This window comes from Mesocricetus auratus, unplaced genomic scaffold, assembly GCF_017639785.1.
Source record: "Mesocricetus auratus isolate SY011 unplaced genomic scaffold, BCM_Maur_2.0 Super-Scaffold_100009, whole genome shotgun sequence".
NCBI classification, from domain to species: Eukaryota; Metazoa; Chordata; class Mammalia; order Rodentia; family Cricetidae; genus Mesocricetus; species Mesocricetus auratus.
In genome coordinates, this window is record NW_024429193.1 from 7,294,811 (window position 1) to 7,321,814 (window position 27,004).

Genomic DNA, 27,004 nt, shown 5'->3' on the forward strand with positions numbered 1-27,004 from the left:
TGTTCTTAAAATTTCTAACCAATTACATGTGCCCAGACTATGCCTTCTGCTTCATTCAGTGGAAGGGCCCCTTGGAGGCTCTGTCTAACCTCAAACCTGTCCTATCCCCCCCACATCTGGAACCTGGATTCTAGCCACTCACTTCAGAGCCCTGAATTTCTGGTGTTTATACTGCCCAATATGTGATACTTGGTTACACATCCCTAGGAACCTAGCACAATCCTTTGTTAGATTAGATCTCTTGGTAAGCTTTATTATATTTTTAAAATCCACTGCTCACAAATGTATTACATACACTAGTTTATATATATCAAGTATTTACATGATAAAAATGAAAACACTAGAGTTGTTATTTTCATAACAACCAAACTGGAGCATGTTTCCTCCATTAATCTCAATGGCAAATTCCAATAAACCTCTGTAGGCAGTTTAATTAGGACAACAAAACTCAATTCTCAATATTCCTTCTTGATTGTTGTGGGGGCTTGTTTCCATTTCAGTGTCACGGAGCGTGCACATCTTCTGTCTAAATCGCTCCAGGTCTAATCCTGAGTGGTGATTGCTAAGCACACACACGCAGTGCATCACCTTCTTGTCTCCTTGAGTGGAGGTAGAGCCGGCATCAACTTTGTCTCCATTCAGCACAGAGAGAATGCTGACATTCTCAAACCCCATCGTGTTCCCCTCAGGAGCAAGCTCCTCGCAGTTCAGGGCTCCGTGCTTGCTCACACAGGAGTTGTGTTTGTCTCCTGGAAACAGTACTGGCAGAGGGACAATTCTCACTGAATCTGTTGAGTGGATGCACCCATAAATAGCTCTACATGAGCGTCGGCTTCTCACAGGCAATGATAAAACTAAACTACGTTTTAGAAGCGTTTACCCGCCTCTCACCCTCTCCTCTTACGTTTTGGTCAGAAAGCTTTTCTTTCTGTGGATCTACCAGTTTTCAGGAGCTGTCTTTGGGAGATATAAGTCAGGCATCAGATTTGGGTTGTGCATGGGCTTGGGGTGCATCATTGAAGGTTATTAACCTTTTACTCTTCAGAAGCACCTTGCCCTGATAAAGTTAATGTGTCTGGTTTGTCTTGAGAAGACATGCTGTTTAGGACTTTTTAATGAGCACTTCGGTGACCTGTGTCTTGGTGAAGGAATGGGGCTTCTAAAGAAGGAATTCCGATAACAGTTGGAGAGTAGATTGAAGCAATTTCTGCAGTGTAACGTGTTGCCTTCCCTGCCATCCGCCTGGGCCCTGCCACAGTTGCAGTCCCTATATAACACACAAGACACTGTATTAATTATGAAGCTGTTGGCCATTTGCTTGGTTTCTTACTGGCTATCTCTGACTGAAGTATTTAACCCATAATTGTTAATCTAAGTATTTCTCTTACCGGAGAAAAGGGTCCAGACCTCTTACTCCTCTGGAGGCCTACATGGTGTCTGCCTGTGCCTCTCTTTCCCAGAGTCCTCCTCGACTCCTAGTCCCACCTATCTTGCTTCCCTATTGGCCAGCAGTGCTTTATTCGAGCCAATCAGACACATATTTACAGAATGACATCTCCCAACACTGCGGTACTCTGGAAAAGGTACTATTTGTTTTGATTTTATGAGGAGCTACAGCTTGGTTTTTCCTTCCACACCTAAGCGCCACAGCAGCCGTGTGAGATGCCCCAGTCTTCAAGTCGCAGAGCTAAAAAAACCGGAAATTCCGAGTAGGGAACTTATTAATCCAAAGATTTGGTGAGAGTCCAGATGTTGTCCCAGGTGAGGCCAGACGGAGGATGGGTCAGAACTCTGTGGAGCTCCATTTCAGTGAGAGAAACAGGGGGAAGCCATCAACACGCTGTACTGTGACTAAGCACTGTTAATCATTAAAGGAAAACGCGGCACTCGGTGTCACATTTTCAGTGTGGCTTATGACATGGTTGTTCTTTGGACACTGGCCATCCAGGCACGGTATTTTTCTCTACTAATTAAAACATTCAATTCTCTGACCATACCCAAGTAACAGTTCAAAACAACGCTATGATACTATCAATTAAAAAATTCTCTATCTCCACCACAGGGGAGAAGTGTGCAATTGTCCCTTGCTACAGTTAATGGCTAATTTATTTTATCTCACGTTTGCACTTTATGGTCCCTTTCAGCTTTCAGGAATTTAGACGTGCCTTGTGCTTCTGGAATGGAGAAACGGGTTTATTTTGATGTGGCACTTTTCCTTTTTCCCCCCACACAGCTAGTGACAGCATTTTACTAAGTTCAGACGAGAAACCAAGAGCCATGGTAGAAAGAGTAAGTGCTGGGATGGGAAAGGAGATGTTAACAGGGGGTGGGCACTGTGTTCATCACCAGTGAAAAGCAATTACAGTGTAAAAAAGACTCACACTGCACAAGTTCATTCAACACCGTAATCGGTGATGTAACATGACCCAAAGAACAATTCCGAATGAAAAATAAACGTGTCTTTACCTGGTCATAAACTAATTTTTATAGAATCTGTTATGTGCACATCCTTATCCTTTGTTGTGGATGTCACCAAACATTCTCTCAAGAACTTGGATGCGACCAAAAGGTTTTCACCCCCAGGTCAGCAGCAGGAGCTCACAGTGTTGCTTCATTCTCTCCTTACACAGTGACAGTGGAGTCTTAAGACTGTTCCGCATACAGCAGTTGGCCAGCATTCTTTTTATTCAGCCCCTGGGGATATCTGCTGCGAAAGTTCTCCTTCAAACAGGCAGCCCTTTCTCCCTGTGACCCTTTCATTCTGCAAGCTGCATCCCACAACACATCAGGGTCCAGACAAGACTTGGCCCTCCTCATTGCTGTCTTGCAACCTCAGAAATGCCAACCCCCCCGCTTTTGTTTTCATTGGAAATGAGTTTAAAGCAAAACTTTTCCTAGCTGTCTGGTGGCTGGAAAGTGTTGTCTGACGCTGCTGGGTGGTCAAAGCATCAGAGGACCTTGCCATTGCCTCGCCTGCCCTGTGCGGGTGGGAAAAGGGGCGGAGAGCAGAGAGACAAGGAAGGGGCGGAGGTCATTGAGCCCTGCAGCGGCGCGCAGGCTGTGAGAGGCTAGGTGCCTTGGAGTTCAGGGTACATTTGGGCCAGCAGGTCCTGCGGGTGATTCAGGGAGCAGAGGGGGCATAGGAAGTGCTGAGCTGTGGAGCCCGAGGTTGCTGCTGCGCTGGGCTGGGTGCGCCATGGCAAGCCAGGCGCAGAGCTCTTCTGCTCCGGACACAGCCACTGGCTGGCTCAGGATGCCAAGGTAACCAGGAACCCTATGACTACATTCCCATGGCCGATTCCCATGGCGCCTGGATTCCTCAGCCGAATCCGGGGTTGATAAACTACGGGGACAGCCTTAAGGGCCTCGCTGGCCAGAGCCTTAGGCTGTGCTTGGCAGTGACTCTGGACCCAATTCGTGGTGTGCCGTGGAGAAGGGAGGGAGTTTGGGCTGGGCTGTATGGTTGGGGGCGGGCAGCAAGCATCCCCCTTCTCCCAGGCACAAGAGAAGCAGGCAAACCCGGCTGCCTCCTTCCCTCCTCGAGATTCCCTGCTGGCGACACTTCATGGTCCTTACCCAGTCTGCAGCAGACCTCTGGCGCCCTCCAGGGAGGGAGGGAAAAGATCTCGCTGGAGTTTCAGGAATTGCAAAAAGTTTCAGCAAGTTGGTTAGGTTTCGAGGAGATGTGGCAAGCCTAGGCCCTGTGGGGTGCAGGGTTTGCAACTGGCGAAAGTCAAACTGTGAGTAAGACAGTAAGACACAGAGTGGGCAGCCGGCCTCTCTCTGGGCCACTTAAAGCCACTGTGGGGCCGAATCCCCGGTCTCCCGGAAAGCTTCTTTGGGAAACCGATCTAATTAGCTACAGGTGGGGTGGTTGTGGTCCGGTAGCTAGCTAGGGGATTTGGGAAAAGACAATGCAGTACTTCTCACTGGAGGCTGCAGTAACCTGGCAGTGTCTTTCAGCCCAAAGTGTTGAGGGTAGGCTGCTTTCCCCCTTGCCCGTCTCGCGCAGGGATTTCTACCCCGACAAAAGGAGGGAAGAGAAAGGATCTTAGAACAGAACCCAGAGCCTTGACAGTCTCTTCCAGGCGTCAAAGTGTGTGTGTGTGTGTGTGTGTGTGTGTGTGTGTGTGTGTGTGTGTGTGTGTGGCACACACAGATTCTGTGTATTTGTGTATTGCCCTTTATTGCCTTTTCATGACTTAGATGGTCGCCTACTTGGGGGGTCAGTGTCCCCCCAAATAAAAGACTAAGTTCTTAAAGGATTAGTTATTTAAATAGATTGTCATGCTTTAAAAACGTCATTGGATTGAAACGTTAGTGCTCAGATGACTCAAGATGCCAGGGAGCTGTCAGAAGGGTTTTCAGGGATGTCTGTCCTTAGAGGGAAGTGAGAGGGGGAGAGAGAGAGAGGGAGGGAAAGAGGGAGGGAGGGAGGGAGAGAAGGAGGGAGGGAGGGAGGGAGGGAGGGAGGGAGGGAGAGAGAGAGAGAGAGAGAGAGAGAGAGAGAGAGAGAGAGAGAGAGAGAGAGAGAGAGAGAGATGTTGCCACCTGACTTTGGATAGGCTGGGTAAATCCACCCCATCCCAGGGTGCTTGACGCTTGGTTTTAAAGTCAGGCGACTGGCAATTTGGTCTTTATAATTTCTATCCTGTGTGCTACAGATGTCTGCACGTCGAGACTGTGCGGTGGTGACAGAGAGATGACCTGAGGGGACGGCTTCCATCTTCACAACAATGTCCATGAACAGTTCCAAACAGCCAGTGTTTCCTGCAGACGGGCTCATAGCAAACTCTACCTGTCAGATGCAAGACCGGCTTTCAGTGTTTTTCTCAGTAATCTTCATGACAGTGGGGATCTTATCTAACAGCCTGGCCATCGCCATTCTCATGAAGGCGTATCAGAGATTTAGACAGAAGTCGAAGGCCTCCTTTCTGCTCCTGGCTAGCGGCCTGGTGATCACAGACTTCTTTGGCCATCTCATTAATGGAGGGATAGCTGTCTTTGTATATGCCTCTGATAAAGACTGGATCCGCTTCGACCAATCAAACATTCTCTGCAGTGTTTTCGGAATCTCCATGGTGTTTTCTGGTTTGTGCCCTCTTTTTCTAGGCAGTGCGATGGCCATTGAGCGGTGTATCGGGGTCACCAATCCTATATTCCATTCCACGAAAATTACATCTAAGCATGTGAAAATGACACTAGGTGGCGTGTGCATGTTGGCTATTTTCGTGGCTTTGTTGCCTATCCTTGGAAACCGAGACTACCAAATCCAAGCATCCAGGACCTGGTGTTTCTACAACACACAGAACATCGAAGACTGGGAAGACAGGTTTTATCTCTTGTTCTTTTCATTTCTGGGCCTCTTAGCTCTTGGTGTTTCGTTCCTGTGCAATGCCATCACAGGAGTGACACTCCTTAGGGTGAAGTTTAAAAGTCAGCAGCATAGACAAGGCAGATCCCATCACTTTGAGATGGTCATTCAACTCCTCGCCATAATGTGCGTCTCCTGCATCTGCTGGAGTCCCTTTCTGGTAAGATCTTAGTGTATCAACAGTTCTGCTCTCTTGGGCTTATCTGTGTTCTGTGAAGTTCTGCTGTCTTTATCAGAGTTGCTGGTCTAGAATGTCAATGTTTTAAATGCTAAAGTTGACTTCCATATTCCATAGGCCCCCAAATCAAATGTGTTTCAAGCAAGTGTAATCACAGTCTTTCTTGCTTCCATATGGGACTGTGTGAAGTAATACAAGTCTTAGCTTCAGTGTACTGGGTGTGGTTATCTAGAAAAACATTGATAGAATGAGTGGCTCTGATAGACCACTGTGTCAGAATCAGGTGGGTTTTGATAGAAAGTGACACAGACTTTAATCTGTAGACAGAAGAGCAGCTGCAAAGTTGCTTTTAACATGTAAAGATGAACTCACAGCTGAGATAATTAACAGGTCAGCCAGCCCTGTAGACAATGAAGAGAAGACATCACTAGTTCACTAAGGTCAGAGATGCTGATGCTGACCGTGTGGGAGGGTGACTGACAGGAGGTCAGACATTCATCCTTTTACTTTCATTTCTTCAAAGCTCTGTAGTCAGCAGGTGCATGTGACAGCTTGGTATTTTAATCTGGAGATAAAGGAACTCACAAAGCATTCATATTCTTTCCCAGACAGAAGGCTGAAAAACTGGGAGCTCATTCACCAAATTCACTTTGTGGTAATATGCAATGGAAGAGGAAAACCAAACCTGCAGTGGTGGGGAAGTGGGCTGGCATCCCAGAGATGCTTGTGCAGGTTGGACCAAAGTCGAAAAGAGGTAGGAGAAGCAGGGTGGAGATAGAGGCAATGCTGGGTATGACAGTCAGTAAGGCTGTTAGCTGAAGGTCTGAGAGTGATGTACTTTCCCACATCCCAGGTATACCAGTTGTCTGAGAGCATGCATGCGTGGCTCTGATACACAGAATAGATGATCATCATGCACATAAAATGTTGTGAGCAAGGCTCACACTCAGGAGCCAAGAAAAAAAAAAGATGGTTTTGTTTCATAAAAGACGTCTTTCATAAGCGCTCACTCACTTTCATTTTATTGCTTTGCAATTTCAATTTAGTGCCTTAAATTGTTGAATCATTTAAGATTTTATTCATGTTTCCCCTGGGCTACCCAGGTAGGATGGTCTACTTAAGAGTACTGAGGTTATTCATGACAACTCAGCTTCCGGAAGACTGTGCACTGTCAGTTTATGGGACCTGAAGTTAATTAAAGCTGGAGTCTGAGTTGTCCTTCGTAGTAGCATGTTCTAATAGAAGGACAAAAAAACCAAAAAAAAAAAACCAGATGAAACGTTTTGAATTACATCAGTGTTCATTTTGAGTAGTTTAATGTAAGTTTATGATACTTGGCACAAGGGATTTCTTAAGTTTTTAAACTAAGGTGGTTTTTCAAAATACAAAATGAGGCTGAGTGAATTGTACTTAATTTGGTAATTAAGGGGGTTAAATGGAAAAAGTGGGTAGGAATGTTAAGGAGGCTTCTGAGTGTGAAGGGCAATTGTCATAGTTCAGAGGAACAAATGATTCGGACAGCCCAGGCAGCCTCGAGATGTGGGCCGATTGGTTCCTAATCATCATGAAGTTTCTCTTAACTCTGGCTTTTGACTTTGAGGAGCAGGAGTGAAAGATTAGCTCCTGTCAGACCATGGCAGAAGTGGAATCCCAGAATCTTGCCAAGGATATGTTGAATCTACATTTTCTCCTTTTTGCTGAAATTTTGGTTTCTTTTTTTGATTGGATAGATACCATGACTTAATTTATATTTTAAATGGTTTTAATTGGTTTCCTTTCATGAGACTGTTTCCTTTTCCTCCTCTACCTCCCTCTCCTTTTGATTGGCATGCAGAGTTAGGTTTCCTTGAGGCATTGATGTGTTTATGTGTTGTGACTTCTCAGATGCTAACTGTGTAAGTTCCTCCTACATAGAGTGTGCAGGAGATGCACCACAGGTGCCTCTTAATTGGCTGGCTATGAGTTGTTTCAACGTTTCTAAGGGTTTGTCTGATATATGATGATGCCAAGTGTCTGCCAATCACCCCATTCTGGCTTTGTAACTATGTGGTGTATTTCATTTCATGGAGGACGAAAACGGAATTTACTTTTCCCAGGAACTGAGATTTAGAAGTCAAGAGTAAACATTGCATTTGTTTAAAATATAACTTCATAGTAACATCTAGGCCTTGCCATATCTGTACTCCATAATTGTAATTAAGATGAAGTCAGATAAATTCACTGAATTAACATTCCAGCTCACAAATGTACAAGCCCACTCGGCATTTAGCATAGAATTCCATGTGGGAACAGGCTCACTCCAAATAACACTTACAAAATGATCTCTTGAGCTTTTTAGGCAAATTGCCTTTACCTGGAACTTGCTAGGCCGATGTGCTGTCCTTGAATTTAGGATGCTTCTCTCACACTGTTCCCTGAGTGCTGGAATGACAAGCATGAGCCACTATGCCCGGCTTCAAGTAACAAATTCTTAATCTTCGTTTTGCCTTTATATATGTATGTGCAATGATTCTTTTCAATGCTCTCTTCATAGAATATATAACTTTAAAAAATAGTTTAATATAATTGCTATGCATATTTCCCTAATTTGGTAGGGCAATAAATACTTGTTAACTGGTTGATTGAAACTTAAGTAGCATGAATGTCAAGAGGTTGGAAATGATTGACCAGAATGGATTCTGAGTTTTGTAGGTAGGTAGCAGTTAGGCAAGTACTGAAACAAAATGGTAATTTTGAACGTCTTCCAGGTCGGCACCTGTAGGTTTATGAAATGTTGAAATTCAGCTATCTCCCAGTAGAAGGCCAAATGCTTACTTTGTTATCTCTACAGAGGATACTTTTAAATGAAGGACACAAAGTGTTGGAGAAACAAGATATTTCCTACATATGGAGTTTACCCAAGACATGTGTTCTTTTGTGTATGTAAAATTGAATTTTGATTTTTCTTAGGTTGTAACTCTCATACAAATTTTTATAGTCACCTTTGCAGTTAAATATTTAGTCTCTAGGGTGATTATCAGATACATATCGATTGGGTAGTTAGTTTAACTTTGACTCAATTTGCTGAAGGTCCCAGTATTATACTGACCAGGTGTTATAGCATAGGTAGCCAATGATGGGCATGAAGGACCTCTGTCCTGTAGCTGTTTGGAAGACTGGCTCCCATCATTTTTAGAGAACACAATAGAGGACTCTATGTACCTCTGTCCTTATTTTAGCACTAAAAGATGGTAGATGGATATACATCTTTATGTGTTAAATGAAAAGAAAATGTAGGAAATCTATAAACATGCATTTTGGTCTGGATATTGGCATACATCTCTAATCTCTTGACATTCTGTGTACATGACAGTCAACCAATCTTTGTGTCTAAATCTGTACATGTGATTATATATATATAAGTAGTATGTACATAATGTATATTCTTTAAATTTTTGCTTGTTATTTTATTATTGTTATTTATTTATTTGTGTGAGTGTGTGGGTATGTGTATGATGTGTAGACCAGAATAGGGCATCAGATTATTTGGGGCTGGAGTTACTCTGGTCCTCTGGATGATAAACAAATGCTTGTAAATACCAAGTCATCCCTCCAGTGCCACATGTATTTTCATACATGTGAAATATGTATTTGTATATGTGCATATATATATTCAGAGAGATTACACACAAATTGTTAAATTATTTATAAAATTAAAAATAATAGACTAATACACCTTTATGTCTGACCATGTCAAATAAGAGGGATTCCACTGAAGTTAAGAGCTACCCAACCATAATGTATATGCAGAAGACCTAGCTTGGATCCATACAGGGTCTGCACTTTTCCATTCAGAGGGGGTGGGGGCTTTCTGTTGCAATATAAAAAAAGCAGCCTGAGAGAAAGAGGGACCCCATGTGACAGAGTTCAAACAGAGGTTCTCTTTTATTATTATTAAGGGAAAAGGATTGCAAAGACGGAAGGGGGAGGGGGGAGACTGGCCTCTGGGGATAGGAGCAGCAGGACACACACACACACACACACACACACACACACAGAGAGAGAGAGAGAGAGAGAGAGAGAGGGAGAGAGAGAGGAGAGAAAGAAAGAGAGGTGGGAGGTGAGAGAGGGATAAATGGAGAAAGAGAGAGAGAGACACACAGAGAGACAGAGACAGAGTGGGGATGGGAGGTGGGCGGGGCCCTTTTGAAATGGGACACAGTGAATATGCACAGGTGGTGCTCTTAGTGATTGCAGCTGAGGGCGTATCCTGTCACATCCCCAAGGACAGGTCAGTAGAGATGCCTGAATGCTAACACTGTCTCTGACTCTTTTGCCTGTACTTTAGACACTTTTCCTTTTACTGGGTTGCCACATGCAGCTGTGATATGAGGGTTTGTGTCTAATCTTATTGAATCTTGTTAAGCCGTGTTCAGCGGATATCCTTGGGAGGTCTGCTCTATTTTTTTAAGGGCAACAGAGGAGTTGATCTCAAGGAGAGTGGAGGTCAGGGAGGGACTAGGTGGGCAGAGTGGAAGGAGGGAAACCTTAGATCAGTTTGTAATGTGTGAGAGAAGAATAAAAGTTAAGCAGACAAACGAACGAACAAACAAAAAAGGAGCAGAGTGGACTCACATCATGTTATTTCCTATCTTGGCAAAAGGTGTTTTGCTTCTTTTTCTGGTTGTCCTTGGATTGCTGCTGATTTACATGGTCTCAGCCGCTTCCCATTCTAAATGGCAATGTGTCTTTGGAATATGGGAGTCAGAGTGCAGGTCCCCGCAGGCAGGATATTACATTACTCCAGGGTTCTATTTCTGTACGAGTACTCGACAACTCAGACACATGCAGAAGAAAGGATACAGCAACGATACTGTGTCAGCACAGTTTGAGTTGTGCAAATGAAGGCAGCCTTGCCACACGGGGTAGGCACCCAATGGGTGACAGCAAGGGTCACTGAGTGGCTGGCGCAGAAGTGAACTTGAAAGCCCTAGGTGCACCTTTCCACCCTGAGTCTTCGCATCTTTTGCTTAGAACACCCTGCTGATGTTCCTGTGGCTCTTACACTGGTTTTTGTTGTTGTTGTTGTTGTTGCTCGAATATTACCTCTTCTAGGTTGTTTTTAAAAATTATCATTTCAACACGGGCAGTGCCTTCCATCCCAGCACTTGGGAGGCAGAGATAGGCAGGTCTCTGTGAGTTTGGGGCCAGCCTGATCTACTAAGAGAGTCCCAGGACAGTCAGAGCTGTTACACAGAGAAACCCTGTCTCAAAAAGAACCCAAATAAATAAAATAAGCAAAATAAAAACCATCCCTCCACTTCTCTCTTCCCGTCCTCTGCTTTAGTTTCTTCAAAGCTCCAGAGAAGTATGTAAGATTTCTTAGTTTGTCTGGTAGTTGTTCGGCTTCTGCCTCTTGCATGTAAGCTCCAAAAGGTGGGACCTTGTTAATTGCTATACCCTCAGTTCTTAGACCAGTGTGGGGCCTGTGGTTGGTTTTTAATAGTAGGCGCCAGCAGACTATCACACAAAGAAATGCTTAACGTATGACTATGTTGTCTCCTCTTTGCATTCTATATGCGACCTGGCTGGCTTTGTGCCTTTAATTCATGATTGGGATTGTGAGAGGAGGGAATCTCAGGAGGAGTCAGAGAATCTTTGAGAAGCCTGGGCATTCTGAAGCCTGGGTCTGAGTTGGGATTTAGGATCAATCTTGTCAGCATCCAGAAGAATTTTATATGGAAGCAAGGCTTGGGATTTTATTTTTTATTATTACAAAATTCTGCTTATGTGTCATTTCCACAATTAGCCTCAGTGGTTCTTGGTGTTGTGCCCTGTGGCATGTGCGTTTTAGTTTCTAAACACCCAGGTATGGGGAATTAGTCAACACGTGTTTAGCAAAAAGCTAACGAGCCAAGCATCGGATGGAAAAGTACTGAGGCAAAAGAAAATATTAAGCAATAGAAAGGTAGCATAATCTGTCCCCACGGTTCTCAGCATTGCCTTTCTCTTTCTGACACCCTGCAGAGCATGTGGTAATCTTGTCAGGAGGCAAGAGGAGAAAACTACTTAGAATAAAGACTTCCAGATGTTGCATGCTCCCTGTTTTAAAATGAAATCTTTAAATGTTGAAATTTGCCTACAGTTGGGCTTGGTAATATCATGTCTCTACTGGCTGAATGAAATAATATGTGTGTGTACATATTTGTTTATGTACCTACCTAACTTCCTATTTATGTTTTGATTTGTGTATTAGATATCCCAGGTTGGCCATAAAGTCCCAATTTAGCCAAAGGTGACTTCAGACTTCTTTCTCTACTTCCTGGATTCTAGGATTACAGGTGTAGGCCACCACACCTGATTGACACATGGCTGGAGATGGAATCCAAGGCTGTGTATACAACACAGGTCTTTGGTCAACGGAGTCATGCTTCCAGCTCTTGGTTTGTATAGTACGATTAGAATATTGGACACATTTTATGCTTACAGACAATCCTCAGAATAACTAGGCAGACTGTGGATGTGGAAGCCTCCCATGGTAAGGCCCTTGGGATGAGTCTCCCACAGCTTCCTTCAGCTGAGAGTAGCTACCTTGCCCATGACTATGCCATGTTCTCTGTCTCTTGTCAGTTTATGTAATAATGATAAGCATGAAACTGGAGAACTCTGACCCATGTCTCATTTGGGACATGTCCATGGGTGGCTTCCTGCTTCACGCTTGCTGAGGTATCCGCAGAGGGCTTTCCTCACACTTTCTTGCCAGCTTGGCACCTGGTTAGTCTGGCTACCCTCACCCACCCACAGTCTGGAAAGTGTTTGGAATACAGACCTCCAGCTCAATGCTGATTTCCTGCAGAGTTTAGTTTGGGACAGTGATCCAGAAGTCTGTTTGCTCATGTACTATCTACATATAAAGTGTTTATTTGTTATTATTATTATTATTATTATTATTTTTGGTTTTTTGAGGTAGGGTTTCTCTTTATTGTTTTTTGGAGGCTGTCCTGGAACTTGCACTGTAGACCAGGCTGGTCTTGAACTCTGCCTCCCAAGTGGTGGGATTAAAGGCGTGTGCTACCAATGCCTGGCCATAGAAAGCATTTTGCCTATAGACTTGGAATAGGACCAGACACACAAGTTGCCCTCTGCATATGGAATTGAACTTGGTTGAGAAGGTATGATGTACTGTGGTCAGTGCTACAGGTACGTAAAATCTCTTCCTACAAATTTTCTCCATGGAAAAATCTGCCCAGTGAATGTCGATTAGTTAATGAAAAGACAGTGCCAGCCTGAGACATTGCACAAAAATCAATTGCTTAAAATGAGCATGGTGGTCTGGAAGACTTTGCTATTTTAATTAAGCTCATTTGTCCTTGGCAATAAGATTTCTTGTTTTCAAGAAGAAAGACATAAAAATGCCCAAAGATGTCACAGACATGGAGACAACACTTGCAAAACATTGCTTGGACCATTTAAGTGTAAGCAAGTCACAAGCGTGTGATTTACAGTTGTGTCCTTGTGTCTCCTGGTGTGGGATTGTTATGGAGCCTCCACACATTTAAGGAACAAGTCAAGAAGTGAATGTCGTGAGGTCTTCCTGCATTTCCAGATGTAATTTTATGTGCTTGGCCTTGTGTGAGCAGTAGGTATATGAAGTGCGATCACACCTGTGTTTGGTTTGGAAGGCCATGACAGCCACCCCAACTTGTCCTGGCATAACCATATTGTTTATCTGTGTTCAGGGAGGGATAGAGGAAATCTGTCTTTTGATCCATCTCTTTCAAAGCTCGTGCGAACTTGTCACTCTGTCTGTCCTCTGACCTGGATGTGAGGACTGGATGTGCTTGTGGATTACGCAGACAGGGAGGCCATCTCCTCACTCCTCCTCAGCAACTGCATCCCCAAATGAGAACCAAACTGTAGGATGCTGGGAGGAAGTGGGGTTGTGAAATGATATTGAAGGAGACAGACACGATGGGATGCCGTAGAAGGAATCGTCCTAGCGTTTTGAGTTTTGTGACAAATCAAGCCTTCCCTTGAGGGCAGTGAGAGCACAGGCTGGGAGCTGGACCTTCAGCCTTGCCACCTCTTAGCTTTCACCTGGGAGCTAGCCTGAGCTAATTTTGTGCATATGGGAACTGATTGCAATAATTGTACTCATTCAGAGATATTATTGAGTTAAAGTCTATGACTTTCTAAGAACTGTAACTGAGCAATCGGCACACAGTAGAACTACAACAACACCACTCTGTGAAACTACTGCTCACCACGCTGATTAAATTAATTCTGTCTAGTCCAGATTTGCTTCATGCTTTGCCCACTAAGAATGGCTTGCTCAACAGTAGTTTTTGTTTGTTTGTTTCAGAAAGTATTTGTGGGCATTTTTACTTGGTCCTGATTCTGATCCCTGTCTCAGTATCTCATCAGAAGTAGATGGTGCCTGACAATCCTTCGTACCTTGCTCCATTTAAACATTCTCATACCGTAGGTAATGAGTCAGGTGAAAGTTAGCGAAAATTGGTGGAGCCATCTCAAGGCACTGTGCTTGGGGTTGTGAGAGGGGTCAGGGAGGAGACAAGAGAGAGGGGATAACTCAGATAAAGGAAGAGGTGTAGGGTTTTGCTCTTGGAGAGGGCACAGAGTGCAGTGGTTTAGAGCCTGCTTACAAGCTGCCTTTCCCATGTGACCATGTGACTGGAATGATTTACTCACACATGGAGTGGGCATCTCAACAGTACTCGCTTTACAGGTTTGTGGCAAAAACTGGATAGTTTGATATGTGAGAAAAAGCTCTTAAAATTGTGTCTCGTGCACATCAAGTGCTATGTATTTTCAGTTATTATGCTATTAGTTTGTTATTGTTGCTGTTACTATTAAATGGCAATCCTGTTGTACAGCAGTTTGGCTAATGAGGTAATCTAAAGGACTTTAAAAATACCTAGCTAATGAAGTAAGTATTACATGAGGGCTGTCCCTTCCTTTTTGGAGACTCACTTGTACTTGTACTTGTACTCACTTGTTACGGATTTGACAAATTCTTATCATGCACTTGTCATGTGACAGGCACTGTTAGGTTATTCTAGAATATCAATCACCGTGATTCAACTGTTCATAAAATTTACAACCAGAAGCAAGTGTGCTTGGATAAGGAGAAGAGATGTGTGTCAGAAGTTGAAATCAGGTAATAGCCGTTTTGTTGTGGATGAGATTATCTTCGACAATTTGTACAATGGAAAAGTGTCTAGAGAACGTTGTTTAGAAGGAAAAGTTACTTGGCATGGAAACCTAAAGCCAAGGCATGGAAGTGTTCAAATAAAAGAGAAGAGAGAATGAATGACCATAGAATAAAGTCAACAGATAGGAAAGTGTACACTTGAGATGGTGTTGTTCGCGCATGTTGTAACATTGGAAAACTGTAGATTGCAGGGAATTAGTATTTTCAAATTGAAAATGGACTCTTCTCTCATACAATACACTGTGACCACAGTTTCCCCTCCCTCCACTCTTCCCAGCGTGGGCCTGCAGTGAGTTAGTATTGAGAGATACTTTGCAAGCAATGAAATGAATACTGGAACAATTGAATTGGATAGTAAATACTGAATGATGAAATTAATATTTTATACAATCTTTGGATAAGTAGAATGACTCAGAAAGTAGAAAACACAGAAAAATGTTGGTGAGAAGGGAACTGCAGAAGTTTCTAGTACTTTTTTGGCATGCAGGTTAAAAATATCTTGGAAAAGACTAAAAATTTAAAAAGAATTTTAACAATAGAAATTGTGAACCTAAAAACGTACTTATATGTTCCCTTACACACTAACTTCTTCATTGGCCTATTCCTTGCTGAGGGGAAAACTGGGTGGGTGTCTCCCAGGTATGTGCCAGAGAACCCAGTAGAAGAAACATCCCTTCAAATGCAAGAAGACAGGGTGTGGATCTCCTGTTTCCATAACAAGTGCTCTTACCACTGAGTCATTTCCGTAGTCCCCATGATATTTATGTTTGAAATACATTTACAATTAAATCTGAATTTTATTTTGAATAGTTAGGTAGTTGCCCTTAAATAGCTAGAAACTGTTTTAAATTTCTACCTGTCTTATATATGGAATTCTTCCATAGCACATACTCAGATCTTCCTGAACCTGTTAGCTAATTCTACTTTTCTTTTGTTTTTGAGAAAAGGTCTCTCTTTGTAACCCTGGTTTGTCCTGGAACTTTTTACGTAAACCTGCTGATGGATTTTCTTGTCCCACTCGGTCCCACCCCCCTTCTCAGCCCCAAGTAAGCACACAGATGCTGTATTAATTATTACACAGTTGGCCGATGTCTAGGGCTTCTTATTTCCTAGCTCTGTCTTAATTATTGACCCATTTCTATAAACCCATGTATTTCCACTGATCTTGGCTTGCCAGAGGATGCCTGGACCCATTTATCCTTTGGTGGCTACAAGTCTTCTGTCTTGGCAGGCTCTCTCTGCCTACCTTTCCCAGAATTCTCATCGTCTCCTAGTCCCACTTATCTTACTGCCTCTACTGGTTATTGGGTAAGCAGTGTTTTATTCATTGACCAATAAGAGAAACATATATACAGAAGGACACCCCCCATCATAGACCAGACTGCCTTTGCCTTTTGAGTGCATGGGCCACCTGTGCTCAGATATTTGTCTCTCTTTTTAAATTCAGCATATGTATCTTTTCATTCTTTTCTTCATAACATTTTGCACAACTTGTCTGAAGAAATTTGATGTCCTGTTTTAATTGTACCATTTGTGTTCTGAAATTCAGTTGTAGTAGTTTCCTATGAGGCGTGCTTGAAGACAACATGGATTATGTGAGAAACCTCTTTCCGTAGGTTTTATTACAGCCAGGGTTACCTGCACACAAGCCCTGTTTCATCCTGGAGCTTGTTTGAAAGCTATGACTGCCTCTATCACACTGCAGGCATCTCAGGACTTAGTTACTGTCCCCCACAGAGTGCCAGAGCCTACTCTACACCGCAGAGATGTTTCGTGGTTCGTGTGGTCTTCTCTCCCTGCCACTGAACCCCTATCAACTCTTGCCCTTCCTTTGGCAAGGCTGGTAGACGTGTAAGGTGCCACTAACTGGCCATACTGATGGAGTCAGGACAAGAACAATGAGTCACTTGCTTAAACCACAGAGGTCATTGCTTCTCAAAACTCTTATCTCTTACAACATTACGTATAAATAATAAAAACTGGCTTTGCAATGTCGCATTAATTTAATATGTGGTTTTTGCCAATGCAGTCATTTTTGTCTGTAAGATGCTGGAATGAACAGCATACCCACAGAGTTCTGAGTCGACTTTCAGCCCTGAGCTGTCTTCGTGTTTGGGTACAGACATTCCTGCAACGCGTCTTTCAAGCAAAGCAGGTCAAGATTTTCTTTCCTCTCCTCTCGTGTCTTCAGTGCCTTTTGGCTTGTGCTTGAGGCTGGGAGTAAGAAAACAAAATATGGGCAGAAACTTCCTACTCCTATGCAACCGCAGCTTCCCATGCTCCTGCGGCAGCCTGTACCTGCATAGGTGCATTGTCTGCTAGTGTCTGCTAGTTTACCTTCAGGAAAGTGTGAAGGTAAACCAGATGGAGCCAGAGGGTGGAAGAGTGTGGCTAAATCCCAGTTTTAAAAGATCGGTTTTAAAGAGCTCCGGGAACTTGGTGCTGACCACAGAGTTTCTCAGTACCTGGAACGGCTGCTTCCCTCTTGCAGTCCTGTGGCAGTTTGGGTTCAGTGTTGCCCAAGACCTGTGTATTAGTAAGAAACTTCTGAGAATTTCCCTTCAGCGTGGAACACCCTAAGGCTTTGCTTAAATAAGAAATCTTCCTTTTCAGAAAGTCTTGAATAGAATTGCTACTAGGACTGAAAAAAAAATAACTGTTTGAAGACCGTCGCATCCCTTATTTGCTAGTATGTAAGTCCTTTTCTGATTGCAACTAAGAGAGCAGCAGACAGCTCTGTAATTACAATAAATGGAGAGTTCGTTTCTGATGCAGTTTAGTCCCACATGCTTGTAAGTTACGTGTTTTTAACTTTTTTATTTTTGAGCTTATAATTTAATTACATTTCTCTCTTCCCTAGTTCCCACACTTTCCAGTGTGTGGTCCTTTTCTCCGTATTTTGAGTTCATCCCAGCTCTCTTTTTTGTTTTTTGTTTTTGTTTTTTCGAGACAGAGTTTCTCTGTATTGCTTTGGAGGCTGTCCTGGAACTGGCTCTTTAGACCAGGCTGGCCTCGAACTCACAGAGATCCACCTGCCTCTGCCTCCTGAGTGCTGGGATTAAAGGCATGCACCACCAATGTCCCCCACCTCTTTTTTTGGCAAGGTTGGTAGACTTGTATGGTGTTGATAATTTGGCCATACCAATGAAATCAGGGCAAGAAGAAAGAGTTGCCTTAAACCAGAAAGGCCATATTTATCCCCAAATGAGAAAAGTGCCCAGTCTGATGAATGCTAAACAAACAAACAAACAAAAAAAAACTATCAATCATACAAACAAACATCTAAAGCCCTTATAAAAATTGGTGGGTTCTGGCACTCTTATAGGGTGTGTGGTAGTTCTTTTTCTCACTAAAACATGAAGAAGCTAAAGCCAGCTCTTTCTTAATTCAAGGCAATTCAAACAACCACTCTGCTAACAAATTACCAAACAATTCTAAATGCATGACAGCAAACAGAGGGCTTTGCTTTTCAACATGGTTTATACCATTTATACTTAGGGAAAGCTGATGTATGAGTACAATGACGAGACCCACTTGCTAAATGTGTTTTCTGGGTAAGAAGGAAGACAGCAATCTATCTAGGAATGAATTTCTATGTGCACTCTTTGCCTTCCCCTAAGTACTCAAGTCTGATTTGTCTCAGTAAGCTAAGCATCACCGTGCAAAGCCGGTCAGCCAGATGGGATTGCTATTCCACGCTGCCCATCTAGGAGACCATTTTATATATGTGTGGCTGAAGCAGTGGGCGGTAACAGGTTTTGCATGCATCCATCCCTTGCCTCCAACACCTCCCTTTGTTTTTGAATGACGCTGGGAGACAGGCATCATTCTGTGTTCATCCTGATGGACCTCCCTCCTTTCTCTTGGAATTCTGGGTTTATTGTGCTTGTTTCTCAAAAAACGGAGGCTGAAATAAATACAGCTCACCCAGAGATTATTTACCTCCTGCTGAACAGCGTAAGGATACAGGGAGAAATCACTTAGAAAGCATGGCTTTGTCGTGGCTTCGGAATGGTACCCTGCACCCACAGGTACAGAACAAAGGCCTATTGAGCTAGAAGTCCCCAGGAATTTCTCTGCTGCCACTCTTACAAGACCAAGGCGCTGCCAACACACGTTGACTTAAACGATGAAGGTCTCCCTTTAGAATGGACTTCATTTACCCTGTCCATGGAAGGCCACTGGGGTATTGCCTGAAAGGAGAACTCTTGGCCTCCCTGGACTATTCTCCTGGGAAAAGGTGACTTACAGCTAAAATCGTAACAGTTCCATGTGAATGCTAGCTGTTGAATAACGTTTCTCCTTGTAGTGTTAAGAAAACCCAACACATTCTTTAATTGATAAAATGCCAGACTTGCATGGATTCAAGTGAAAAATCACAAGGATATTCAGATCCATATGTGGCTAGTGAAAATCATCTCTAAGATGGGGAAGGCAGAGGCAGGAGGATAAGGAGCTCAGGGTCAGTCTCAGCTACAAATTAAGTCCAAAGCCAGCCTGGGCTACATGAGATCTTGACCCCCAAAACAAACAATAAAAATATGTTACTATAGAATATTAAATTAATTGAATTCCTGTTTTTATCGCAATCCTGAAATTCTTGATTTGTCTTTTATTACCTTCATGGTATTCTCTATGGAACCTGTATTGATTATTCTGGTTTATATCTCACATTGGACAAAACAGATCAAATTTAATCTGCCCCTAGTGTGTTTGCTTTGTGGCTGACTGTCTCTCAAGTTAGTGGAAACTCCTCAGTGACAAGCCAAACTCATCTGTTTCTACTTTGCTTCCTTTGGTACCTCATACATGGTTTGGAGAGGTCCAAGGAAAATATAGCTCGTCCTTTAGAATTCTTTAATCACATATAAAAATTCATGAGGGAAATAACATCCTTATGGCAATGATTGCTATGTGTCCAGGATATCAGATAAGGGTTTTTGATTGAAAAAATATTATTTTTCGAAGAATGTTATAACTTTTTTGAAATACAACTATAAAACTGCCATTGTGGTGATTGTTTTGTTTTTAAAGTTCTTGCTTAGAACTTCTGTTCTAAGAATTCAGAATTAGTTATTGCATAAAGGAAAACCCTTCATGCTCATCTCCTGTTGTGTGCACAGGCACACAGAACTCAGGGTACCCTATAGATGCCAACCTGTTGAATTGCACAACATTCTTCTTTTACTTGTGCTCAGAAACAGAGAACATTAGTAAGTGTTTGGAGGTCTTCACCCAAAGGATGAAACAATTTACCTGTATTTAGCATCGAGAGTTATAATCCAATACAATTAGCCATATCTGAAATTTTAGTTAAAAAATATTCCCAGACATAAGGCAAGCAAAATACAAAAGAAAATTGATTGACCATGATTTGTGGAGAAACGTAAATGTGACCCAAAACAGTATTCAATTTATAGTCTATTGTTATGATAATGTAGGTCTGACTCTAGGGTTGCCTGAGAAATTAGCACTTAAATATTTTCTAAAAAATAGTTGTTCTCTTCTCCTTTAAAGATCATGATACTTCCTAGTCTCTCATCTTGTCCTCTTTCTAAACTGACCTGTAAGAAAAACTGAGAAAAATCTAAAATTTCCAAATTTAAAAATAGGCAGTTTTGTTAGTTGGTAATGGATATTAAAATCACTCTTGATTTTGTAAGAAGCATTTTGGTCTTTGAGAAGCATCTTTACTCCTACCATTTAAATGCTAAACTCTGCGCAGTAGTCATAAGTCCCTCACAGTCACCCAGAGCTCACAAGTCCCTCCCATGTGCTCACAGCAGATCCATACCTCTCAGACTTCCATTAAAACTAGATGGAGCTTTGAGGAGCCAGCTGTAGCATTTTGGTTACAACAAAGCAAACTTTTATCTTGATGTATTCATCTCATTTTGAATAGAATGCGTATTGGCCCAAGTGTCTTGCAACATCAGATGGTTTAGCACCCAGGCACCACTGCTTGCACTCATACCCTGACGTGTGTATTCTATGCGTATCCACATATGTGCACGGTGAAGCCAGAAGAGGGAGGCTGCTCTGTCTTAATATGTTTCCCTTGAGTCAGGATCTCTTGCTGAACCTGGATCCAGGGTGGTGGCCAGTGAGATCCAGTGACCCTCCTGTGCCCCTTCTGAAGCGCTGGGCTTATAGGCACTCATGGAGGCAACACCCAGCTTCTTATGTGAGTGCTGGGATCTGAGCTCAGATCCTCATGCTTCCACACCCCACTCCTGTGTGTGCATACGAATGTGCGTACGTGTGTCCACATGCACACATGAGTACAGTGTCCCTTGGAGGGCAGAAGTTGGGTCTCCTGAAGCTGGAATCACAGACAGTTATGAGCACCTGATACGCGTTCTGGGAACTGAGTTTTCAACAGCAGCACTTGCTCTTGGTTGCTGAGCCGTCTCTCCTGCTCCAAATTCTTGTTTTTTTTAGCGCATCCAAAGGTATGGCCTTCACGATGATTTGCTACTTTTAAAGTAAGTCAACGACAACATATATGTAAACGTAATGTGTTTACAAATATCCACTCATTTATTCAATACGTGTCTTCTCGACACATCGCTCTTGTCAGACAGTGTGTGTCAATGCGATGACTGTGCTGCCGGGCGCTCAGCCGCGTCTCCTCTCTTGAGCAGGCGAGGGTCTTCTGTAGGTGTCGGTTGCAGACAGTGAAGGTCAATGGAGAGTGAGACAGAAGATGAGCAAGCAAGCGCAGAAACTTCCAGGAAACTTCTCAAATTATGGTTCCCCGAGTGGGGGTGGATATGGGGATACTTCAGATCAGATGGCCAAGGACGGTCTCGTAGGGAGCTCAGGGCTGCACGTTTAAAAGAATAGAGCTATGGATGACACTGGAGATTAATTTTTTTTTAGAAAACCTTAGACTATTTTGACGAGTCCCCGAAGAAGCAAACATTTCCGAAGAGAAACAGAAAGGTGGTGCTACCATTAATTAGTCGCAGCAAATTCTGTCCTGAGATACCGATGGCTTCTGAGTAGATACACTTCATTCCAGCTTCTGCACCCAGCAAGAAAGGGCTCGTGTTCATTCCCAGCGAAACAGGGAAACTGCATGTCCTACTTTGATCTATCTTGCATTCATCTAACCAAACATTTGTTAGACAGTCACTGTGTGCAGAGAGATCTCAAGTGTACGACTTGTGTCACTGGGCACGTCTGTCAGTGCTGACTCCGTGCATATGAGTGCGCCCAGTCCATCTCGGTGGGAGTGTGAAGTTAGTCTCCTTGGTCCATGTCTGAGCCTCTACTGTCTATGAAGTCAGTTCCTACAGCCCAATGCATACTGCATGATATGCTTCCCACCAACTTCGAGCATGCTAACCACATGTCCTTTGACAAATTATTACGAGTCTATGTGAAATTTAGTTTGGGTAAAAATAGATAAGGGACCTTATATTATCTCATAAGCATCTAATAAATTCAGGTGCTACCTGGTCCTCAATTATTATGGCCATGGTTGTACTCTATCCTCTACTGAAATTCAGTGGTAACTGAGAAGTAGTGACTAAATGCCTACCACTGACATTTTCACATGTGTTACATGGGCATATAAACACGACAAAAACAAGATCTTAACTTCAAAGGAATGCATAGTTCATTTGTGGAAGTATAGGCAGAACTATCTCTGTTACAAAAGACCCACGGAATATATGGCCTTTCAAGGAACTCATTTTATGAGAAAACTCTTCTACAGGTGCATACCAAATTCTTGGCCATAGCCTTGAAATCGGGCTCGTATAGCCTCTGTTTTGCGAAATGAGTTCTGACCTGTGTTCTCTTTGAGAAGGGCTAAGGTGCTGGCACCTTTTTCTATGGCTGCCTGTTTCACCATATATAATCCATCCTTTTCATACCCTCTCCTGCATGAAGAAATGACGTCGGGGAAGACCCCGCTACAGCTACAGAGCCAGTGACATGCTGCTTGGACTTCCAAACATCGACACGATGAGACAAATAATAGCTCTTTTAAAAATAAATCAAACATAGCTGGGTAGTGGTGGCACACACCTTTAACTCCAGCGCTTGGGGGGCAGAGGCAGGCAGGTCTCCAAATGCAAGGCCAGGCTGGTCTACAGAGCGAGTCCCAGGACAGTTAGAACTACATGGAGAAACCCTGTCTTGACAAACAGAAACAAAAACCAAAACCATATCAAGTATAACACAGCATAATATAATTGAGAAAGAAACCTACCCCTCAGGCTACAGCAATGGAAATAAGAGAACAGAGTCATTGGAAATTGGAAACTAGGAGGGACCTTAGAGAGACAGAACCTAGATTATTGAGATGGTCCCAGACTGGCTCCTGCTGGTGTCTCTTGAACTTGGTAAGTTTGCATCTAGGAACAAAAAGCAAGGTACTGGTACCTAAATCTCAGCTCTCCCTCCCCCATCTCTCTCCCTTCCTTTCTCTCCCATGTGCAAGTGTGCTTGTGTGTGTGTGTCTGTGTGTATGTGTGTGTGTGTCTGTGTGTGTGTGTCTGTGTGTATGTGTGTGTGTGTCTGTGTGTGTATGTGTGTGTGTGTCTGTGTGTGTGTGTGTGTGTGTGTGGTCTCACACACAGAAATACACAGGTGGCAGTGCCTTTCTCCAGTTTGAGCTTTCTCTCCAGGGTCCCCTCTCAGCAGCCGTGAGGGAGCTAGCCGCAAAGGAAAAGGGGGAAGGGCAGTCCTAGCCTTCTGAGTCTTCTCCATAATTCATGAACTGTGGTTTTTTGCATGGGTTAAATGACCCTGTCTTTTCCTCATATGTTTTTCCCACAAATGTAGTAAACGCCATTAGAAGCTCATGCCGTATCCTGGTTTTTCTTTCTATCGTGTGTGTGCCTAGTAAGATCAGCTCTTCTCTAGGGGGCCACCCAGACTCTGTTATCTTTTGGGATGTAGACTTTGGGGGTTCAGGGTTAGAGGGTCTTTGCACCTCACGCTCGCAGCCAGTTCATCCACTCAGGGAAAGCTGCACGCTAATCCACTTCATCACCTGTATTGAACGCTCTACCAGAACCCAAAGCATGGGCTCCATCTAGTTTCTATTGCGTGCTTCTAGAGAAACCATATTAAGTGAGATTGCGATTTGCAAAACCTCTCAAGATTACAATACCTTTCATGTGACTGCAGAGGACGGGCTTGGCTTTCTGGTGTTACAAATGATACCACAAGACCTGGCAACTTGATGGAGGAAAACAACAGAAATAATATAATGGAAGAAACTGTGGTCATGCAAAAAATAACCTTTCTGATATTTACTGATTTCTGCAGGGGAAGAGAGCCTCAGTGTCATGGGGTGACAGGAGTGAACAATGTGTAGGGTTTGGTGACACTATGCTTTTGATTTGGAAATGATTGTAAAATACGTAAAAGGTGTCTCTATTGCCTATCTTGAATGTATTCACAATTTCAAAGTAATTTGACACTGAAAGTTGTTTTCTTATGTTTATTTACATAGATTGACTGTGGTGAGCTGTGTCAAGGTCCTGTGTCGAGGCGAAGGATGTCAGGGCTTTAACACTGCCTTTTGATTACTCTTTGGGGACCACGAGTAAACTCCAGGGGAGCCTTTAACTTTGTCGTTTCCCAATCTCAAGTCATGCAATGGCAAGGTTTCCAGGCTCATATGTTTGGAACAAGTCTGAGCTCGTACAGGGAGATGCAGCTGAACTGTAGTTTTGATCGTATCCCCCCAGGTGGGAGAGGAGGGCCATCCTGCTGGTCAGGCTCTGGCCACATGGGCTAGCTGCCATTATTAATCCCTTCCCCAGAGCTGTAGACCGTTCTCTCTTCTTTGCTATCCCGGAACTGTAGACCGTTCTCTCTTCTATGCTATCCCAGAGCTGTAGACCGTTCTCTCTTCTATGCTAGCCCTTTCTGCTCTCTGAAACCTCTAATATGCGTTGTCTTAACCTTCATGTTATAATTGCATTATTTTCCCTGATGATAGGAAAATCGTTAGATAAGAGAAAATTCTTTTTTCTTTAAAAAAAGTGTGTGCGTATGTGTGTGTGTGTGTGTGTTGTGTATATCTGCATATGTCTATCTACATGTATGTGAGTGAATGTGCACATGTTCATACCTGTTTGTGGAAACCAGAAGTCAACTTAGATGTCATTCCTGAGACCCCGCCCACCTTGTTCTTTTGAAATAAAATGTGCCTTTGTTAGGCTGGCTAGGCAACAAGCCCCATAACCCACTTGTCTCCTCCCGAGTGCTGGGAATGCCAGTGTGGTCCACCATGCCCAGGCTTCCATGAGCGTTCTGGGGATCAAATTAAGTTCTCCTACTTAAATGGCAAACACTTCAGCAGCTGTCTCCCCATACCTAAACTCCAGAAATTCTTCATAAAAGAAGTAGATGCTTTTGGATGACACTGGAAGAAACCATCCTGAGTGAGGTAACCCAGTCACAAAAAGAGAAACATGGCATGTACTCTCTCATATATGGATTTTAGACATAGATCTGGGGAGTGCCAGCCTACAATCCTATGGCCAGAGAGTCTGGGAAACAGAAACTTCATTTAGTGGCTAATCGAAGAAGAGGCAGACTCCCTTGGTCAAGTACTGAGCTGAACTCAAGAAAGCCAGTAACAGAGAGGGAGGACTGATGATCAAAGGGATTAAGTCTGGGCTGGTTTAACCCCCAGAAACAGCTGACCAGACAAAGGTTAACTCTTGAATCCCAGGCATCAGCCTGGGAATCCAGCATGGGACTGATCAAGACCCCCTGAATGTGGGTGTCAGTGAGGCGGCCTAGGGAATCTATTGAGCCTTGGGCAGCAGATCAGTACCCATCCCAAGTATACACACGAACTTTGGACTCCCATAGAACAACGTGAGGTGCACTCTCACCCTGAACTCTTGGGGAAGGGTCTAGGCCCTGCCCTATATGAGATGACAGACTATGGACACCCCCATGGAGGGCCTCACCCTCCCTGGGGGAATGAGGGGATAAAGGGGGTGGGGGGTTGGAGGGAGTGCACGGGAGGAGGGGAGGGAAAGGGAGAGGGACCTGGAACTAACTTGTGAAGCAACCTTGTTTCTTATCTAAATTTAAACTGGAAAAGAAAAGAAAAGAAAAGAAAAAAAGAAAGAAAAAAAGAAATAAATGTTATTTAAATAAAGTAGTCTAGTAATTTAACTTGAAATTTTAGTGAAATCTTACACTTAAAAATTAAATCCTTTGTAAAATTGATCTTTATATATGTCATTTATATTTTAAAAAAAAAGTAGATGCTTAGCATTTATCTCTCCCGGTTACTTCCAGGAGGGAAGCATAACTGTTGGTCAAACCATAGAGCGAAATGCTCCCGTCGACCTGTGTCATCTTCATAAAGTTCAGCTACTGGTTTACGGCTCGTTTCACTCTAACTTGTTTGTGCTGATATCCTAAATACTTTAACTAGGACTACCGGCAGGGCACATTGTGACAAACAAAGCTGGTGATGGGTACTCGTCACATAATATCAAAAATTTAGAAGTTGACACTTTCAGTCCTTTAAATGCGTTGTTGTCCTTGGCACTGGAGAGATGACTCAACAGTTAACAGCTCTTATGCCTGCTTGCTGGTCCGACAGAACACTGGAGTTTGGTTCCTAGCACCCATACTGGCCAGCTCACACACGCCTGTAACTCCAGCTCCAGGAGATCTGAAGTCCTCTTTTGGCCTCTGCAGGTACCCACGTGCATGTGTGCACACCCACATGCACACACAGACACAGATATTCATAAACATAAACAAAAAACAGTCTTACAAGATATTGCTCCTTAGTTAGATATCTGGATTATTACCACTGTAAGTGGTATTTTAAATGGGATTTCATTTATTTATTTTTAGATATTTTTTAAATTTAAATTAGAAACAAAGTTGCTTCACATGTCAATTCCAGGTCCCTCTCCATTTCCCTCTCCTCCTCCTGTGCCCTCCCACCAACCCCCCCAATATCCCCTCATTTCCCCAGGGAGGGTGAGGCCCTTCATGGGGGTGTCCATAGTCTGTCATTTCATCCAGGACTTGCTAGTGTTGCTGGTATAGAGTATTGAGAAGTGTCTTTGATTTTTTTAAAGTTACTACTTGTTATGATTTGGATATTGAGTACTCTCTTTGCCCTGAATGAAGGACCGTCAGCGAAGGCTTTGTCCTCAGGTTTGCCTGTTAGAGGGAGAGGCCTAGTGGGAGGTCTTTACGTTACTGGAGGTATTCCTTTGGGAGGCTAAGGTTTTGT

General features: G+C 43.3%; 1 protein-coding gene across 2 annotated transcripts in view; it reads left to right on the forward strand.

The window, feature by feature from the left end:
• The first annotated feature begins 3,020 nt into the window (after positions 1-3,020).
• The window catches only part of Ptgfr (prostaglandin F receptor), a 39,695-nt gene continuing 15,711 nt past the window's right edge, over positions 3,021-27,004 (forward strand). Inside the window, exons 1-2 of one of the 2 annotated variants that reach the window (XM_005083635.4) lie at positions 3,021-3,261; positions 4,665-5,534. In XM_005083635.4, coding sequence (XP_005083692.1) covers positions 4,737-5,534 — 798 coding nt within the window. In that variant the 5' untranslated portion in view covers positions 3,021-3,261; positions 4,665-4,736. Of the gene's footprint in view, positions 3,262-3,559; positions 3,741-4,664; positions 5,535-27,004 lie in introns of those variants that run through there. The other variant, XM_013123198.3, reaches the window with a different exon arrangement.